This window comes from Corapipo altera, unplaced genomic scaffold, assembly GCF_003945725.1.
Source record: "Corapipo altera isolate COAL_440 unplaced genomic scaffold, ASM394572v1 77b, whole genome shotgun sequence".
In the NCBI taxonomy this organism is placed as follows: Eukaryota; Metazoa; Chordata; class Aves; order Passeriformes; family Pipridae; genus Corapipo; species Corapipo altera.
The window spans coordinates 3,490,862-3,509,423 of record NW_020884933.1 but is presented as its reverse complement, the minus strand read 5'-3'; the positions used below and the strand labels follow the sequence as shown (position 1 = coordinate 3,509,423).

Here is an 18,562-nt window from a genome sequence, read left to right as displayed (position 1 = left end):
GGGGGATGCCCAAGGGGGGTCAGGGGGCGCTGGAGCAGGAGGGGCTGCTGGGGGGCACTTAAGCAGTCACAGCCCCCTGGTTCCCAGCCCCACCAGCACCAGAGCACTGAACCAGTGGCCTGGGGTGGGACACAGATGGGTCCCAGGCACACTGCCGGTCACACTCTGGTCACCCCACAGTGCTCTGGCAGCAGGGACCCCTCAGGCTGGTGTCGTGCCCCTCACACACACCTGGTGCAGGTGTGGGCTCACCTGGTGCCCAGGGGATGTTCCCATGGGGCAGTGGCTGATCCCAGCTGGGAAAGCCCCGAGTGACCCCTCTGTGCACTCAGCCTCTGTGTCTCCCAGCGAGGACTTTGCCCATTAACCCCCCTGCCCTGTGGAGGGATGGAGGAGTGGGGGAGTGCAGGGCGGGGGGGGCCCCACCACCACCCGGGGGTACAAAGTCCACTGCAGCAAATGGGGCGAGATAAAGCTGCAGAAACCAACCTCCCATCAAAGCCAAACAGGGAATGAACGTCCCAGTGCACATCTGAGACCTTAAAGGGACCCTGGGGAGTGACAGCACTGGCTGGACAGCCCTGACAGGACCCCTGTGTGGGGGAGAAGGACACTGGAGATGGTCACCTGCCCCATCTTTTCCTCCTCCTTCTGCCCCTACCCAGGTGATTTGGCAGAGAATCCTCGAATGGTTTGGGTTGGAGGGACCCTAAAGATCCTGTTCCACACTGGACACATTCCACTAGCCCAGGTTGCTTCAAGCCCTGTCCAACTGGGCCCTGAACATTTCCAGGGATGGGGCAACCACAGCCTCTATAAAGCACCAATAACCTGTGCACCAGCACCGCCCTGCATGGCCTCGCCCAGCCTGGCCACGTCCTCTGACAAATTACCATCCCTGTGGATTTAGGCCGCAGTCCTGACCCTAATCCCAAAATCTACACAAGCCACCTGCACCTCTCAGGGCTCCCAACGGAGCCCCAAAACAAGCCACAGCTCCTGAGACACGTGGGTGGCAGAGATCCAGGCTGACCCCCACGGACGGCTGGGTGTCTGTGCTCACCCCCAAAGTCACATCAGCAGGCAGGAAAATCTTACAGCATGTGAGAAATCCACAGAAGCACAACAGAGACGCTCTGCCTCGCGTCAGGCTCTGATAAATTTTGCCCTGGCTCCTGCCCGGGTGGAATTGCTGAGCTGGAGCCGGTCGGAATGGCTCGTAGGAACCTCGTCAGGTGTTCAGGGCTTGTGGAAACTAGGACATCCTGACTTGCCGCTGGCTAACTCCTTTGTGAGAGCCCAGCCAAAGTTTCTCCACCTCTAAATTGGGGTGTAATGACACTTCCCCCTCTTTCATGAAGCTTCAGCTCTTTCTGATCTCGGTAGGAAAATAAATCACCGCGCGGGATCATAAAAGTCATCAAACGGCAACCTGGGGTGAACCGAGCCGCAGAGGGAGGGAAGGGCGCGGGCGCTCGGAAAATGAGAGGTAGGAGCAAACCAGATGTCATCGGGAGCTCTTTCCCCTGTAGGGTTAATGTACCCCCCCCCTTCCCCTCCCTGCCTGCCCTGGAATTCCAGCCATTGGCTGGCTCCCGAGGTTTAGGCTAAAAAGCCTGTAATTAGGACCCCGGCTGCCGCGGAGCCAGTGCCTGGGCAGGCAGGGGAAAAAAAAGAGAGAGAGGAAAAAAAAAAAAAAAAAAAAAAAGAGCGTTTCCCTGAGTGAGCTTGGATGTTTTCCTTTCGCTTTGCAAAGTTTTCCCAGCCCGGGCTCCATTCCCTCGCGTCCTCCGGAGCAGGGCGGGACGGCGGCGGCCGGCGCGGGGCTGGAGCGGGCGGCGGAGCCCGCAGCGGCGGAGCGCGGGGCCCGCAGCGCCGGGAAGGGGCAGGTAAGTGCCGCTGGAAGGGGTTGCCGGGGTCGGGTCCCCCAGCTACGCGTGGAGCTGGAGCTGCGGGAGAAGGGGATTGGGAGGAGGGGACAGCGGGAGGGTCTCCGGTGGGGAATCGCTGCGAGGGGAAGAGGACGGGAGCGAGGGGAACGGGGGGATTTTGGCTGTTCTTCTCCGGGAGAAATAATTGGGGCCGGGAGTGATATTGTTGCCCCCGCGGCCTTTGTTTTCGGGAAAATGTCCCCTGAGAGCGGGAGGTGACGCCTGTTCCATCGTGCCAGACCCTGCCAGCCCGGAGCAGGCAGGTGCGCGGGCAGGGGGCGGGCAGGGCTGCCCGGCACGACGAGGGGCTCCGGGAAGGGGCGTTGGCTCCATCATCCCTCCTCTACCCGAGATCCGGCGGGAATGGGATGTTTTGGGGTTGGAGATGGAGCTTGGCCCCTTCATACATCGATGTGCTGGGCCATGATAGGATGGCCGTGGAGAGAAGTGGGGTGATGGGTCTTCATCGTGGTGGCCATGGGGACACGAAGGTGGTGGGTCTTCGTCCTGGTGGCCACGGGGAGAGCAGGGCTGGGGGTCTCTGTCCGTATCTGCGGATGTACAAAGGCTGAGTTAGGGTGGGTTAAGGGGTTACTGCTCCCCACCCAGCTGGGACAGCCAGCCATGCCTATGGGATGGGGGAAAACACACCGAGAAAAGCCCTTTGCAGCACTGGCACATCATCTGGTGAGCAAACAGGCCACAGCATCGGCCACCATCCCCTCTGGCGGCGTGGAGAACATGGTGCTGTGTGGCAGAGCAGGATGCTGAGACCCCCCCCATCATCTGGGGGGCTGCCCTGAGCCTGGCCTGTGATCTGCTGTGCCCATCCAGTGGCACCAAGCATTGCTGCACCTCGGGCCATCCCAAATCCAAGAGGCACAGCAGGCTCCTCCGTGAGACCGGCTCCAGGTCTCCAGCCCGGCTCGGGCTGTGCTGCAGGACTCGCTGCTCCAGCTCGCCCTGCCAGACCTCAGCTTATCTCGCCCCAGAAGATGCATCTTTATTGCTCTGCATCTTTGTTCCACGCGCCTTCATCGCAGCTGTGTTGACAGGAGCTCAAGCAAAAACAGGTTATCCCGTGGGTGAGGTGAACACGGAGCTGTTCCTCTGGAAGCTGCCAGTGCTGCTGGGCGCTCTGAGGGGATCAGGGCTTTTTGGTCACGGTGAGATGTTGTGTTTCCTGGGGGTTGTGGAGCTGGGGAGTGTTTGGTGGTTCTGAAAAATTGGCTGGAGGGGGTCTGGAAGTGGGTCTTCTAAGGTGGAGAGGTGGTTCTAGAAAAGCAAAGCTGTGGCAGTGATGCAGATCAGCCCCTGCCGTGCTGGGAACAGGGAGCCTGTGCTGAATTCCGAATGGGCTGGGGTGGCTGCACTCCAAGTTAATGTGTGACCTTGGCAGGAGAGGGCTGGGAGCCCACACATGCTCCCTCAGCCAGCTGGAGACAGGGGCTGCTCCCGGGGAGCCAAATAAGATTAATATTCCCAGGAATTTTAGCCGCTTGTACCCAGGGAGCTGTGCCTGCTTCCGATCCTTCGGAGAGCAAAGGGAGCAGAGCAATCGCATCCAGAGGAGCTCCCAGAGGCTTTTACAGCAAAGGCAAATGACAGCCTGTGGCACCCAGCCTGTCCAACTGGTCTGTCACATGTCCCTTCCTGGGGACTCGCTGGCAGGGAGAAGCAGCTCCCCAAAGTGCCACCGTGCCCCTGATGCCTGGCCCGGGCTCTCCCATCCCTGGGTTTGAGGGTAGGGGCAGGCTGGGAGCATCCCTGTATCCCAGCAGGGAAGGGCAATAGCAGGAGTGCCTGGAGGCAGCGAGGGAGGGCAGGAAGGAAGAGGGGACAGGGACGGGGAGCAGAGGAGACAGACCTGTTGGGGCTGCCTGGCTCTTTAGCATGGGAGGCGCGTACCTGTGTCACCGTCTGGGGCTAATTACAGGGACTTGTTTACAGCCCAGACGGCTGCCAGCCAGTGTAATCACATCAAACTGGGCTGGGCTGGGCTCTCCAGCACATCCCCATGGATCCACAGCAGCCAGCAGCCCTGCCCAAGCCACTCTCCCCCAGCATCACCCCACTGTGCCTGGGACAGGGTGCCCTGTGCCACAGGGCTTGGGCCACGCTGGCACCACCAGCCCCACTGAGTCCCTGGAGCATCAGCAGGGTCTAATTACAGCAAAGCCCCAGCAGATTAGACAAATGCAGCTTGGAGGCTTAATGAGCCAAGCACAGCCTGGGAATGCCTCCCACTGGGGAGAGAGAAACAGGGACACGTTACCCAAACCAGGCAGAAAAAGAGCTGGGGCCAGACACTGAGCCCACAGAGGTCCCCACTCACCATCCTGCTTCTCCTGTAGAGCCAAGACTGTTTCCTGGCCCAGCAGTGGGTCCTCACCAAGCCAGCAAAGCCAGGGCCCTCCTTGAGCTGCAAATACAGAGTTGGGCCAGATTATTTCATCCCTACCCCAAAGCACAGCTTTGAACAGCACCCTGCAACCAGCCCTGCACCTTCCTGTGCTGCCCCAGGGCTGGCAGACCCCAAAGCCCAGGAAAAAGCAAGCAGCCCTTTTGTTTTATCCCACTGATTAGCCAATGTGCAGCGTTAATCATTGACCCAGGTGCAGGGCAGGGAAACCTGAGCTGCTCGGGCTGAGCCCACCCACTCCCAGCTCCAGAGCTGCCACATCCCAGCACCTCAAGATGCTGCATAGGAAGGGGCACACTGGCAGCAGGGGCTGAGCTGGGGGTGTTGAAGGTGTTCAGTGGGAGCAGTGGGGATGCTGGTGCTGGCCAGGATGTCCCTGACAGCGCGGGCAGGGGGGATACACCGGTCCCATCCCAGTGCAGAGAAGGGAACGGGTCCTCATGGTGGCAGAGGACTAGGAGGACCCAGGTGGACAGTTTGGGGGTTCCCACCCCTCAGCCCTGAGCCCGAGATGAGCTGTTTTCTGCATGGAAACACTTTCCAGAGCAGTTGATCAATCCACGGTGGGCGTTGCACTGGGTGAATCCAGGGGTGCCCTGTTTGGTCACAGCACCCGTGACTTCCCCCCGGAGCAGCAGTTCAGCTCCATCCCACCCACAGCCCACCTGCATCCCACCAGGGCAGGAATCACGGGTTGAGGGCTTCAGGCTCTGGGCTGGCGTCCAGGGAACCCCAGGAGCCACCACATCAGCATCTCGCCTTTGTTTTGGAAAGCCAGGGCAGGAAGGAAGCGCGTGGTGGAAAGCGCCCGCGCGGGGAGGAGGGGACGGCTTGGGATGAGTTTCCACTGCGTAACCCCGGGCCAGGCGTGGTGGTGGTGGCTGGGCCAGCCGGGCAGGAACAGCTGCCTGGGGCAGAACAATGGCAGCCCAAGGGGAAGGAATTATTTTCCACTGAGTTGGGCTAAACCTCAGTCTGTTCCCACTGCCCCCGCTCAGGGCTGGGCCACTTGACCAGGGATTGGCCACCACCCAGCAAAGGACTGGTGGCAGTTGGGGAAAATCTGCTGTGGGTGAGCAAAAAGCTGGGGCTGTTTTCCAGAGCCTCTTCCAGCTTGAGCTCGGACACCTGGGGTCTTCCCTACTTGGCTTCGACCCATCACCATCACATCCCCTCCCAGTGCCTCCTGCTTGGCAGACAGAGCCCCAGCCCTGCTGAGTGCCCGCACCCTGGGTGTGGATTTGCTGTAACTCCCGCAGAGAAAGGAGCCCCCAAAAGCCCTTGAACTCCTGCAGTGGTTCAGCCAAAGGTCTCGAGGTCGTGGTGACACTGAGCATCCTCCCGGCTGGACCTGCTCCAGGGTCCCTCCCTGGGACAAGGGGCTGCTCGTCCTGCTGCCATGTGGAGACAGATTACGTGTCCTGGGGATGGGTCTCTCCTCCCTGCCTCGCCGGGGGTCTCACCAGCCCATGCCCTCTCTCCCCAGCTCATGTCCCTGCCTCGCCCTGCATGGCCCCAGCGAGATGAGTCCCCGTCCTGCGGCACCACCGGCCTCCCTCCGGCCTCCTCCGACAGCGACTCCGGCTGTGCCCTGGAAGAGTACCCGGAACCCCCTGCGGACCCCGCGCCCCCCGAGGTGGGCAGCACCCCGGCTCTCCCCCAGCTCCGTGGGTGCCATGCGTGGGAGGTTCCCACAGCAGAGCCCTGAGATTAAACACATTCTAGCAATGCAGCTTAACCCCCCTAAAATTCCACCTGTCTCTCTCTCCCGTGCCCCCTCCCAAGGCCCCGCCGTGCCTCGGCCCCCGCTCGCCGCAGCCCGGCTCTCCCTCCGACAGGACGCAGGTCCGCGCCAGAGCCCTCCTGCAGCAGCTGCCTCCCCAGGACTGCGATGTAAGACACCTATTTTTGGGTGCTGCCCACCCCGGGTTCCCCCCGTGCCCCGCTCACCCCCGTGCCCCCGTGCAGGAGCGGTACTGCCCCGAGCTCGCCGAGGAGGAGCGGCGGCAGCTGCGAGCGTTCAGCGCCCGCCGGAGACGGGAGGCCCTGGGCCAGGGGCTGGCACGTCCCGTGCCCGGTCCCTGCCACGGCTGCCCCTGCAGGAAGGTGAGATGTCCCCCCCAGCAGCCGTTCTCTGGCGGGGATCTGTCCCCAAAAGCCAGCCTGGCCCCAAACCCCGCGTCCCTTTGCCTTGCAGTGCGGCAGGAGGCTGAACAAAGGCGACCCGGGGATTTCAGCATCTCGACTGGGGGACCAGTTCTGGCACCCATCCTGCTTCTCCTGCCACTTCTGCCACCAGCCGCTGGTGGATCTCATCTACTTCCAGCAGGATGGGAGGATCTACTGTGGCCGGCACCACGCTGAGCTCTTCCGACCCCGCTGTGCCTCCTGCGACCAGGTGGGTGCTGGGCAGGGGGCAGCTTTGACCTCCCTTTGGCCCCTCAAAGCCTCTGCTCTTGGCTGGGGGCTGCAAATCCAGCTAGAACCGCTGATGGGCAGGAAATGTTCCTTCCTGAGCCTTGCTGAGATCCCCATGCCCACGCCACGGGATGAGGGCTCTTCCTCGCTCCTCAGCACAGCAAAGCATCCTCCAGACTGCGGGTTCTCCCGCTGGGTGCTGAGAGGATGGGTTGTTTTCCCGCTCCAGCTGATCTTCATGGAGGAGTGCATCGAGGCCGAGGGCCGGCGCTGGCACCTGGAGCACTTCTGCTGCCTGGAGTGCGACGTGCCCCTGCGTGGGCAGCGCTACGTGATGAGGAGTGGCCGGCCCTGCTGCCGCGCCTGCTTCGAGAGCCTCTTCGCCGAGCCCTGCCAGGCCTGCGGGGACCCCATCGGTACGGCCCGACCCCCAGCCCGGGGGGCTGCCCGTCCCTGCCGGGCGGGCGGGAGTGGGCTGGGAGGGCTGCAGAGGACGGGTTTTGGCACACGGGGTTTTGGCACACAGGTGTGGGAAGACCCTCCCCCTCACCTGTGGTTGCCCCCCAGGTGCTGACAGTGAGGGGGCCACCCACCAAGGGCTGCACTGGCACGCCCGGGCCGCCTGCTTCTGCTGCAGCCTGTGCCGAAAGCCGCTGTGGGGACAGCCCCTCACCTGCCGCCGCGGCCGCCTCTTCTGCTCCGACGCCTGCAGCCTGCGCCAGGGCTCGTCCTCCTCCTCCAGCGCCTCCGACTCCGACTCGGCCTTCGCCTCGGCTCCGTCCCCGGACTCGACGCCCCTGTCCCGAGCCGGCCCGGCCAGCAGGACCACGCTGGGGTCCGGTGGCCCCTCAGCTCCAGGGGGCTGCAGGCAGCACGTGGAAGGGGCTGGTAGGATCCTACGGGGGGAATGGGAGCAATTCCAGGCTCTGCTCAGCCCCTGGGTGCTTCATGGGGAACGGCACACGGGGGCAGCCCAGTTTAGGGCTGGAGCAGTGGCGATGAGCCCCCAGCCCACCTCCCTTGGGAGGGCGAGTGGTGGGAGCTGAGACTGGGCTGCTACCACCCCCCCTGATGTCCCAGGGCAGCCCCCAGTGCACGAGGGGCTGTGGGAGGGCAGGCTCAGCCTTCTCCTTCCTCATTTACCCTTGCTTTCCTTCTCCCAGAGGCATTTTTGGATCAGGCCCCTGTGCATCCCGCGTTCAGGAGCCCGGAGGGCCACGGAGCAGCCGCCAAGGAGCGGAGCAGCAATGCTGTGCACACAGGGATGCTGGGACCACCAGCCACCCACCCCTCCGCCCCCCAGCCCAGCCCAGAGGGGCCCAACGAGCCTGGAGCCTTGGGCCACCCGGTTTTGGGGGGTCCTGACCCCCGAACACCCGCGGGCCACGGAAACCCCCCTTCCCGAGCGGGCATGTCCCCCCCCCAACACAGCCCCCGGCCGGAGCACATCGACCTGCAGGACATCACGGAGGAGGAGGAGGACTCCTGGTGTCCCACCTGCTCCTCATCTTCGGACTCGGACTCGGAGGAAGAGGGTTTCTTTTTTGGGAAGCCCATCCCCAAGCCCGGGATGAATTCCCTGGGCAGGGAGCCCCCGGGGAAGGCTGGGGGCAGGACGGCCAAGCCTCGGGGCAGCAGCAAACACTGCAGTGTGTCCTAGCAGTGGGGACACGGGGGCCCTGACGTCCTGCCAGCCCCTGCTGGGTGCTGCCACGGTCTCAACATGTTCCAAGTGCGTTTTGGACGTGGCCCAAGGCTGGTGGGAGAAGCTGCTGGGATCCTTCCCCCCCGGCAGCTGCTGGCAAAGCACAGCCTGCAATTCCTGCCGGCCTCTCCCGCAATTAGGAACAGGTAAAGCAGGAAGGGAGCAGAGCTCACCTGGGCTCCAGCACCTCAGACACGGCAGCAGCTCCAGGGAGAGCGGCCGGTGCTCCAGACAAGGGCAGCTGCCTGCACCAGACCCCTGGGCCAGGGTTGGATCCTTTGGATCCTTCCCTGGGACTCCTCCTTGCAGGATGAGCACCACTGCCACGTGCTCTCCATCTCTGGTGCCACCATGTCCTGGTGGCATCGTGGGGAGGGACTGGGGGGGCAGCTCTGCTGCTGCCAGTGACGAAGCTCCAATAAAGTTTGGCTGAAATCTGAATGCAGGAGGGTCACCCACTGTGACACCGACCCTGCCACCAGGGCAGTGTGATCCCAGGGGTGACCTCTGACCTCTGCCACACCCCCATGCTGGGTTCACTGCAGGAACCCTCCCTCACCTACCCCAGGAGAGTGGGATCAGAACGACGGCGGAGAGAGGGCTGCAACAAGAACAGGGTTTATTTTTGGATTTTAAACCAAGAACAACTCCCGGGGTTTGTGAGCACATCCCGGGGAATCAGGAATGGAGTGAGGAGACTGGATGGAGGAGAGGGGCTTCTGCTCTCCCTCCCTCCCACCACCAGCCAGTAACACCAGCTCCTCCTTTGGCTGCACACAGAGGTTTGGGCAGGACTAAAACTAAGCATACCCCCACCTTCCTCCCTCTCCAAGAGATACGGTGGGACTGCCAACATGTCCATGCCACCCTGACCCACAGGCTCAGCACCACCTGAGCACGGCAGTGCCCTGGCACGGCCCCCCATCCCTCCCAGCCCGGCTGGAGGAGGGGGTGTCTCCTCAGGGGCTGGGGGTGGCCGAGTCGTAGCTGTTGATGAAATTCTCCAGCTCCTGCAGGTGGTGGATCCAGCCCTGGCGCAGGTTGGCCCTGAGTGCCAGCCCCAGGGGTGCCTCCATGGAGGGCTCCTTCTGCAGCAGCATCGTGGCCACCACCGCGATGTTGAGGCTGAACTGCTGGTACGACTGCAGGGCTGTGGGGTCAGCACCCCAAACCAGCAGCACACAGCTCCCCTGAGGGGTATTCCTTCCCCCCACGCCCGTTTTTTGGTCCACTACCCCCCTGGCAGCACCCGAGCCCCTGCAAACCCCTTCCGAGCAGCTTCCCCTGCAATCACCATCACCAGGAGGGGTTTCCCACTGCCCCCCAAAATGCCGAGTGCACATCCTGTCACCCAGCATCGCTCCAGAAGGTCCTGGGTTGAGTCCCCCCCACCCTGCAGCAGGTCCCAGAGCCCCACACCCCTCAGCCAGGGGCCCCCAGGACTCACCAGCTCGATGGCCTCCTTCCTGGCGAGGACGGCGGCGGAGCGGAGATCCAGGCGGGATGGGGAGGGCGTCAGGAGCCTGAAGCAGAGCTGCTGCTGTCCATCCCCTGCCTGGGGGGTGGGAAAGGCAAGGAAAGATCAGACACTTTGGCAAGGGAGAGGGACTGGGCCAAACTGGGGCTGCCAGTACTGACTAGCCAGAGAGTGGTCACCCTCTGAGGGACCTGCTGGGACTTTGGCTCCCCAGGGTTTCCCCCTTTCCATTGGGTGCCAGAGCTGGCCCTGCTCCCCCTCTGCCCCAGCCCCAGCAGGGAGAGCTTCCAGTAGATTTCTGTCCCCCATTAGGCAGAAATTAGGCTGCTCTGGAGTGCTCTCCTTGGCTTTGTTAAAGCTCCAGTCCCGGGGTTGTTCATGCTCCACACACTCCCACACACAGAATAACTCCAGTTATTTCGTTGGCCTTTCTCCAGCCCTCTCCCATTTATTGGCATCAGGGGCCGATACGGGCTCTGCCTCCAGACAAAGCAGCTCTTTAACCCCAGCCCAGAATCCTGCTGGGGATCCCACTCCACTGCTCCTGCTGTGGCAGTGCCCCCAGGCCCAGGGGACCAGCCCCATGTGGGGACCCAGGGGGGCACCTGGACCCCATACCAGGTTTGTCTCACTGGAGCCAGGAGAGTGCTGGGGCTCTGGTGAAGTCCTTGGTGAGGTGCAGGGATCAGGACAAGCCTGGCTGGGCTCTGCATCAGCTCCTGCTGCAGGTCCTGGTGGGACCTGAGAGTTTTCAGGTGGCTGAAGGCTCTCGAGAAGCTGTGGGAGAGAGAGGGGCTGGGGGAGGAAGGCAGAGGCTGTGCAGGAGGGGGCAGCCAGTGCTGCCAGCACAGCCCCACCTACAGCAGAGGCCTCGGGGGGCTCTCACCTGGGGAGGGGGACACGCCACAGAGCTGCCCCATGTGCTGAGACCCACCCCATCGTGGGCAGCTTCTGCCTCAGCTTCTCCAGCTCCACTTGGCAAACGCTGCTCTCCCCGGGAACGTGGGCTCAGCTCAGCACCCACCTCTGCAGAGCAGCTGGATGCCAGCTGTTCCCTCTCAGTGGGATCCAGAGGGGCTGTTGGGCTGTGGGGATGTGACCCATCACCTGTGCCAGCCTCAGGGACAGCTGGACTGCACGGCTCTACCTGTGCAAGGAGTTACAGGTGTGCTGCAGAGCCCACGGCGAGGGCCAAAAAGGGTTTGGAAAGGGGAATGTGCCTCCTCCCAGGCACTGATTTTGGGTGGGAAATAAAAACTATCCATAGGGGAAGCAGCGTGCTGCTGGTGGGGAGGATCTGGGGAGCCCTGTGCTGCTCCCTGGGAATCCCATACCTCGAGGTGCTCCCCTGCCCTGGCAGAGTTCTCCTCCAGTGGGATTGGCTCCACTCCCAAAGCACAGGGATCCTGGTCCTGGCTGCCCAGAGATGTCTGCTCAGCTCCTGGCTCAACCTGGGGACAGGCAATGGCATGAGGCTGGGACACATCTGTCCCGGGAGAGGAGCTGTGGGACAGGACCCATGGGGTGCTGAACCCCAAAGGAAACCACGGGGCTTTGCAGCCCCAGAGAAGAGTTCAGAAAAACTCCCATGCCTGGCAAGGAGCCAGCAAGGTGGAGAGTGAAAGGGCTGGATGAGAGAGAGGAGGGAGACGTTACAGTGGCCCAAGAGCCCTGGGGGTGCAGCCCCCCTGCCTGCCCCAGGAGCAGGGGAATCTCCTACCGGTGTCCCTGGAGCCTCCTGCTCCAGCCCCACAGCACAGGGATCGGTGGCCGGGCTCCTCGGAGGGGTCCTGGACGGCTCAGGGGTCTTGGGGACCTCCCCACTCCCCTCTGGCAGGTCCTGGGGGAAACCAGGACACCACACAGGGCTCAGATTGAGCCCCCTCGGGTCACTGCTGGGAGCTGGGACGGGGGGGGCAGGTAAAACCCCACAACCTGGCTCTGTTCCGGCCTCTCCACAGGACCCTGGGGGGACACGGGTGGCTGGGGAGGATCAGGGGGCTGCAGCTCTTTCCTGGCCGCTGGCTGGCTCGTCTTGGGGCGGGGAGGAGAGGCCCTGGAGGGTGATTTGTGCCCTGTGGAGCGGGAAACAACGGCAGCGGCTCTGGCTCTGCTCAGGGAGATGCTGGAGAGCACCAAGGAAGCAGGAATGGGGCAGCACAAACCTCTGCGGGGTCTGGGACCCCACGAACACTGGCTCCTGCGAAGGCGTCGGCCGCGTCTCCCCCTGGGGGGGTCACAGTCCCAGGGGGGGCCCCCACCATGGAACCCCCCTCGTCTCCTGCAGCAGCAAAGGCAGCCCCGGGGCCGGGGGGCACTTTAGGAAGGGGCCTCCAGTGCAACCCCCCTCTACGCTGAGCAGGGCCAGGAGTGTCACCCCGTGGCTGTGCCCCCACGCAGTGCCCACCCCCAGTGCCCCTTCGTGCCACCCCACAGCCACACGGACCCCCCTGGGCAAGGCACCCACCCTGAGCATGGAACCCACTCTGGTGGGCCAGCAGGGTGCCAGGGTGGGGGCTGCTCCTCCTCCAAGGGGGGTTCAAGATAGGGGCCAGGCTGCCACTCCTGTAGGAAAGGGGGTGGGTTTAGGCAGGGAATGGGACAGGGAATCCTGCGACAGCAGAGCGGAGGCTGAGCTGGGAAACCCGTCCCCACGCCCTGTCCTTGTCACCAGGGCAGTGAGTGGCCCCTGCCCCATTTTACCCACTCCCCAGCCTCGGTCCTGCAGCTGCTACCACCCCCCAGCCCACAAGCTCACCAGGAACCAGTCCTGTGCGAAGTACTCCTCGGGTCCTCTGCTGTCCCAGGGGGGTGGGGGGTAGTCGTGGGGTGCCCATATCCTGTCCTCCTCCTCCTCATTCCAAGGGATGCCATCAGGGCCAGGGAAGGGTCTGGGGTCCCTGGGGCTGGGCTGCAATGAGGAATTGTAGGTGAGGACAGCAGCTCACTGGGATGTTCTGGTTTTCCTGCTCTTCCCCTTCCCCACTGAGACCCTCAGCTCTTTCTGCCCCTCCTGCTCCCAGGGGAGCCCCTGATTTTGGCTACCCTGGATTTGTAGGGGAACCTCGACAACACCTTCTTGTAGCAGGACACAATTAGGGTGAAACAGGTCAAATTTCACCTAATTGCAAAGTTACCAGCGGTAGAGGGGGGGGTCACGCTGCTGGTGGTGTCCAGGAAGGCTCAGAGCAGCCTGGCTCAAATATTCCAAAATTAAACACCACGAGAATGTGAAACCCAGCGTGTCCTGAGAGCAGCTGGCACTGGAGGGGATGTGGGGGACAGATGTTTCCTGAGAGGAACCAGAGAGCAGAAATAACTTACTTAAGGATAAATGGAGTTGTGCTGAGCTGGCAGGGCTCCCCCAGCAACGCCTCACTGACACTCTATGGTTTCATCCTATAAAAGCTCAACCCCACCTTCTAACAGTGGGATTTCCAGCACAGTCCTCCTAGGAGTGCGTGTGGATTCCTCCCTGGAGCAGGAACACCCCTCAAGGTCCCTCCCCGAGGCTGAGCCAAAGAGATTTGTGTTGGTCTGGGTGAGTAACATCAATCTCTACTTAATAATTATTAATTTAACTTTGAAACCATTGATTTAATAAACAGTGCACTACAGCAATGGTTATAACCATCTATAACATGATTAAGGCCCTTCAGTCTAATCATTACCACCACTGGAAATAAATAATTTATTTTACCTATGTAAATGTATTTGTTTTGCCATTCTCAACCCTGCGGGAGGGAAGTCGTGTGAAGCCTCCATTACACCCGTACAATCCTTCAGGCACAAACTTCTGACCAAGTCTGGGGCTGGATCCACACGTGTCCAGACTCCTCTGTGCCTGGGGGCTCCAGGGGAGGGTGTCCCTGAGGAACTCTGGCTGAGGGTCCCACTCTGCCCATGGCACATCCCCCAGCCCCTTACCCAGAACCATCCTCTCCGGCACAGGAGGCGCCAGTGCTTCCAGGGCGGCTCATCCCAGGCGTCCTCGGGGCCGTGAGGGGGGCACGGCCCTGCTCCTGCTCCATCCCACCACGGGTCGGGCTGTGGAGAGAAGAGAGTGGTGAGACCCCCCCCTGCACCGCTGCCCCGGCCGGCTGCTGAACAGGGATGGGGAGGCAGGAGCCCACCCGCCTCCTCTGCTGGCCGAGGGCCCAGATTGTTCCCAGTTCTTCCCCAAACCGCAGTGATGTTCCCCAGGCTCCTCAGCTCCCCGAGGTGCCCACCCTCACCCCCCAAAGCTCCTCCGCTCCCACCCGCCCTGGCAGTTCCTGGAGTGCCCAGACCCACCTACCTCCATGGGGAAGCCCCTCCTGCAGCCCGGCGGGGGGAACATCCTGCCCGAAGGACGTCCTGGCCCCTGTCCCAGGAGAGGGAGAGGGGCGGAGAGGGGCCCTCGGGGGTGTGGGATCTGCTGGAAGGGAGAGGCGAGGGTGAGCACAGGGTGAGCACATCCCACAGGACGTCACTGCCGGCTCGGGGACACTGCCACCCGGGTGCCACCCTGTAAGGGGGGTACTTTCGATTTCGATGATCAATGGAGCATAGAGGGGGAGAAAGTAATTCTATTAGGATGTGAAACCAGCCAGAGTATCGTACAATGTTAATTTATTGCACGGGTTAGCTGTGAGGCACATTTTGTCTTTAGCAAGTTAACTGGACGTCCCCCATTATCAGAGCTGAGTTCCTCCTTGGCTTGGCTCCTTATGCAAGATGGACACAAACACTCTTGAAACAGAGTGATAGAGGTCGTACACAGGGGTGAGAAAGATGATGGTGAGAGGAAGATTCTGTGGGCAGGGGTCACTCACCCCTTGCCCTACAGCAGGGCAGGCACAGACTGCTGCTATCAGCTGATGAACAGGTGGGGTTTGGCTGCCACCTTACACTACGTACTGGCCCTATGTGGTGTAATGTAGAGCTGATAAAATGGGGTGTCAGGACTGCTGGGGTGAGCGATCCTCATCCTGCCATGGAGACTGTGTTGCTCTGTGGGGATGCCCGCTAAGCACAGGCACCAACCAGCTGCTGCAGATCCTGGCAGCCCTGGCCTGTCTGTGTAGGTAAACACAGTTTCTTGAGAGAAACCAAAAGTTTTACATCCTCTTTCGTATCCCTTTAATTCCCTTTTTACTAGTCAATACTGTAATAAAAGCTGTTTGTAGTACTGTATGAATGCCAACCGATAAAGCAGTTTTTTTGTATTCCTTTTCAGCTTTTGATTCTCTTTACTAGTAGTTTTTTTCTTTTTTCTTACTGTAATAAAAGATTTTTTTTTTGGTAGTGTTTGAATGTCTGTTGTACTTGCCTTTATTCCGAGCATGCATTCAAAGGAATCAACAGGCACCCGCGGCGCTCCCGGAGCGCTGGGACACCTCCAGAGCCACCCGGCATCCCCACAGCGAGGACCACGGGGCACCTGGAGCCACCCGGACAGCTACCTGTGCCAGCAGGGACACGGACCTGCAGTGCCTTGGCACCCCCCTGCCTGCCCGAGGCTCTGCTCGCTCCCAGCCACCTTTCATTGCCCTGTGCCAGCCCCACGTGTCACAGCGCCCGCGGCACCACCCCGTGTTGTCCCACGGGATCCCGGCCCAGTGTTGGGGCACGGGACTTGGACGAGCCCCCCCCCCGCCAGCCTGGCATCGCAGCGGGGTGACAGCCCCGCTCCAGGTTCCATCCCTGCTCCCACGGGACAGTCCGGGCTCTCCACAGGGACGAGGGAGGCTCCCCAGGGCAGCCTTTGTGGCTCCCTCCCCGCAGGGCTGGGGGGGTCAGAGATCGGGGGATGCTCCGACCCCAAACCGCCCAACCCCCGGCGGGCTTTGAGCTGCAGAGCCACCCTCGCCCCGGGCACCGTCGGCAGGGACCACCCCGGGGCAGGGCCGGAGGGAAACACAAAAAACACGCTTTTGTCCCTAAATTGCGGTTTTACCTGGCACGGCAGAATCGGGTCCTGCAAAGCAACACTGAAGTACGGAGGAGGGTGGGTTGGAGCGCCTTGCGTCCCTGAACCCCAATCCTGCACCTATGCACTCCCGACCTGCAGCTCTGCACCCTAATCCTGCACCCCTACACCCCAGTCCTGCAGCCCCACACTCCGCTCCGCTCCCTGGGGACGCCGGCTCTCCCCCAGTCTCTGGTTCCACTCCAATATCCGGCGGAACCGATCCCCCTCCCCGAGGAGCTCTCCCGGAGCGCTCCTGTCCCTCCTCCTGGGAGTTTTCCCTCCTCTTCCCATCCCGCTCCCGGCACTGATTCTGCCTCCGAGAGCAAACGCTCCTTACCGAGGGGGCACAGCCCCCCCAGTGCCCGAGGGTGCACAGACCCCAGGCAGCGCCGCTTCCCTGATCCCCAGGGACAGCCAAAATCCTCCGGGAATCTCTGGTCCATCAGCAAACCGGCCTCAAAGCGGAGTGGGACGAAAGACCCTCGACCGGCACCCCATCAGCCCCTGGGTCTGCTCCGACCCCACCTCTGCAGAGCAACCCTGAAACGCGGGTCCTGCACCCCCAGGGTACACAAAGGGCGTCCCTGCACCCCCAGGGCATGGAGCATCCATGCAGGAGCGGATCCTGTACCTCCACAGGGCATGGAACAACTGTGCAAGGAGGTTCCCTGCACACCCTGCAATCCCCCCCCCTTCCTCCAGCGCCTGCCACCGTCCAGCATCACCTGGCTGAACCACACAGTCCCCGGGATGCTCCAAGCCTTGTGCAGGGCTGTTTGGGGGAGCAGGGTTGCAGCAGAGCCTGCAGGGTCGAGGAGGGGAAGGGAGAAGGCTGAGAGGGTTCAGAGAGCCCCAGCAGGACGGGACCCTCCCATCGCACCCACCTTTGCTGCCACGCGGGCGGAGCGGCCCCGACACGCGGACGGGCCGGGGGCTGCTGGAACTGCCCGTGTCCGTCACTTCCCAGCGTGTCCCGACCACGCTCTTCAGCAGCCCTGGGGACGAGGCTCAGAGGGTCTCCCAAACTCTCTGCCCATCCACCTCACCACCTCCTGCGCCAGCCGGGCACTGGACACCTCTGCCAGGCGCCTCCAGCCTCCCCTCCCCCTTATCTCCCTGCATTCCTGGCTGGCAGTGACGCCCCCGGACCTCGTTAGCAGCGGGCAGATGTGTTGGTACCAGGTACAGCCATCCCGCCCAGCCCCCGGTCATTTATCACCTTCCCGTGCCCCGAGAACACCCGCGGCAGAAGCGGGAGGTCTGGGGACGCTCTGATAACAAACTGGTCTGAACTGGTCCGCCCAGCAATGCAAATTCCTGCATCCGCACGGAGGTGAAGACGGTGCCTTGACCTTGCAGGCAGGAACGGGGGAGGAGATAAGGGCGGGGAAGGGAGGCTCCGGCTGAGCTCGCTGATCCCAAATGTCAGGGAAGGAGGGGATGAAAGGGAAAACCCGAAGTGTGAGGGGGAGTAAAACCCTTCCAAGAATCCAGACGAGCCGCGCCGGGTGTGGGGCCGGGGCAGCCCTGGGCCCATCGGAGCTGGCTGCTTCCCAAGGCTGCTCCCACCGGGCAGATAACACACAGCTCTCCAGCTGGCCCCTTAATGAGAGCCCCTAATAGCCCTAAATCAATTAACTAGCTGGGTGGATCAATTAGCTCGCTGGGATTTGGGAAGGGGATGCAGCAGCAGGGACAAACGTGGACGGACAGTGTGGCAGGACTGTTGCAAACAGTCTGATAAAATAACCAAGGTTTGATCATATGGAAGAAGTAGCTACGATTAAAAGGTGGAAGATGGCAAAGCACCACGTGTAGGGTTGTTAGGAGTGTTGTGTTGGAACTGTGCAACCACAGAAACCCCACCAAGAAGTTACTGGACCACTTATGCTGCTTGGAAACCCCCTTACCCTTCCCTTCCTGATTTGAGTATCACAGATTCCAACCAGGAGAGCTCAGTGGAACTCTCCAGGGATTGTTTCGGAATAAAGATCCATAACCTATGGACCAGTCACTGTAAAGGTTACATTTAAGGATGGGCTTAAGTAACAGAAAAGAAGTATAAAAATGACACACAGAACACCCCAAAAATGTGCAGCTATTGGGTTTGGGGCTCAGCCCTGACCCTCTGCCTGGGCCAGGCTCTCTGGGTAGGTCTGTCCCCCATTTCCCAGGCACAGGAGCTCGGGAGCAGAACACAGGGGACAGTGGAAGTCAAGGCTCCATCGCAGTGTGTGGCTCTGCTCCCAGTTCTCCCAGCCTGTCCTGCTGTAACCAGCCATCACGGTGACCCCGGCTCCGTCCGGGATTGTCTGCGGAACCACGTAATCCAAGAGTATGGAAATGGAGGTGGGGGGCCCACAATTATGACCTGAGCAGCTGGAGAGGTGATGAGTGCCCAGGTCAGCAGCGGTGCAGGGTGTTCCTAAGAAACCCCGACTGCTCCAGGGATCCTGATTGTTCCTGGGAACCTTGACTGCTCCCGGGACCCCCACCTGCTCCCGGGGGGGACCCTGAACGTTCCTAGGAAACCGCGACTGCTCCAGGGAACCCTCTCTGCTCCCAGGGGCTCCCAAGTGCTCCTGGGGGAGCCTCAGCTCTTCCCGGGGACCCCGACTGCTCCCGGGGGGAACCCTGAACATTCCTAGGAAACCCC

General features: G+C 61.8%; 2 protein-coding genes across 2 annotated transcripts in view; one reads left to right on the top strand and one right to left on the bottom strand.

Annotated features, from left to right (window-relative positions):
• Positions 1-8,917, top strand: part of PRICKLE4 (prickle planar cell polarity protein 4) — a 9,556-nt gene extending 639 nt beyond the window's left edge. The window contains exons 2-9 of the mRNA XM_027659645.1: positions 1,757-1,889; positions 5,840-5,989; positions 6,139-6,246; positions 6,322-6,459; positions 6,551-6,751; positions 7,001-7,187; positions 7,339-7,659; positions 7,935-8,917. Of these exons, the coding sequence (XP_027515446.1) occupies positions 1,757-1,889; positions 5,840-5,989; positions 6,139-6,246; positions 6,322-6,459; positions 6,551-6,751; positions 7,001-7,187; positions 7,339-7,659; positions 7,935-8,431 (1,735 nt within the window). The 3' untranslated portion in view covers positions 8,432-8,917. The remainder of the gene's footprint in view (positions 1-1,756; positions 1,890-5,839; positions 5,990-6,138; positions 6,247-6,321; positions 6,460-6,550; positions 6,752-7,000; positions 7,188-7,338; positions 7,660-7,934) is intronic.
• A 166-nt stretch (positions 8,918-9,083) lies between these two features.
• Positions 9,084-16,197, bottom strand: LOC113954828 (basic salivary proline-rich protein 2-like). The gene is made up of 14 exons (XM_027659644.1): positions 16,054-16,197; positions 15,892-15,984; positions 14,251-14,367; positions 13,881-14,000; positions 12,712-12,864; positions 12,439-12,518; positions 12,119-12,234; positions 11,889-12,028; positions 11,674-11,793; positions 11,288-11,404; positions 10,840-11,100; positions 10,572-10,730; positions 9,924-10,031; positions 9,084-9,618 (listed from the first exon to the last, which is right to left on the bottom strand). The coding sequence occupies exons 1-14, from the start codon at positions 16,195-16,197 to the stop codon at positions 9,436-9,438; spliced, it is 1,911 nt and encodes a 636-aa protein (XP_027515445.1). The 3' UTR covers positions 9,084-9,435.
• Positions 16,198-18,562: the final 2,365 nt, after the last annotated feature.

What these genes read in the sequence shown, in the direction of transcription:
- LOC113954828 (XM_027659644.1), bottom strand. Translation starts at nt 16,197, where the DNA reads ATGGGAAGAGGAGGGAAAACTCCCAGGAGGAGGGACAGGAGCGCTCCG. An exon ending in AGGAGGCTCCAGGGACACCG is followed by an intron (nt 11,405 to 11,673) that starts GTAGGAGATTCC and finishes GCCTGTCCCCAG; the next exon opens with GTTGAGCCAGGAGCTGAGCA. An exon ending in TGGCGTGTCCCCCTCCCCAG is followed by an intron (nt 10,731 to 10,839) that starts GTGAGAGCCCCC and finishes TCTCTCCCACAG; the next exon opens with CTTCTCGAGAGCCTTCAGCC.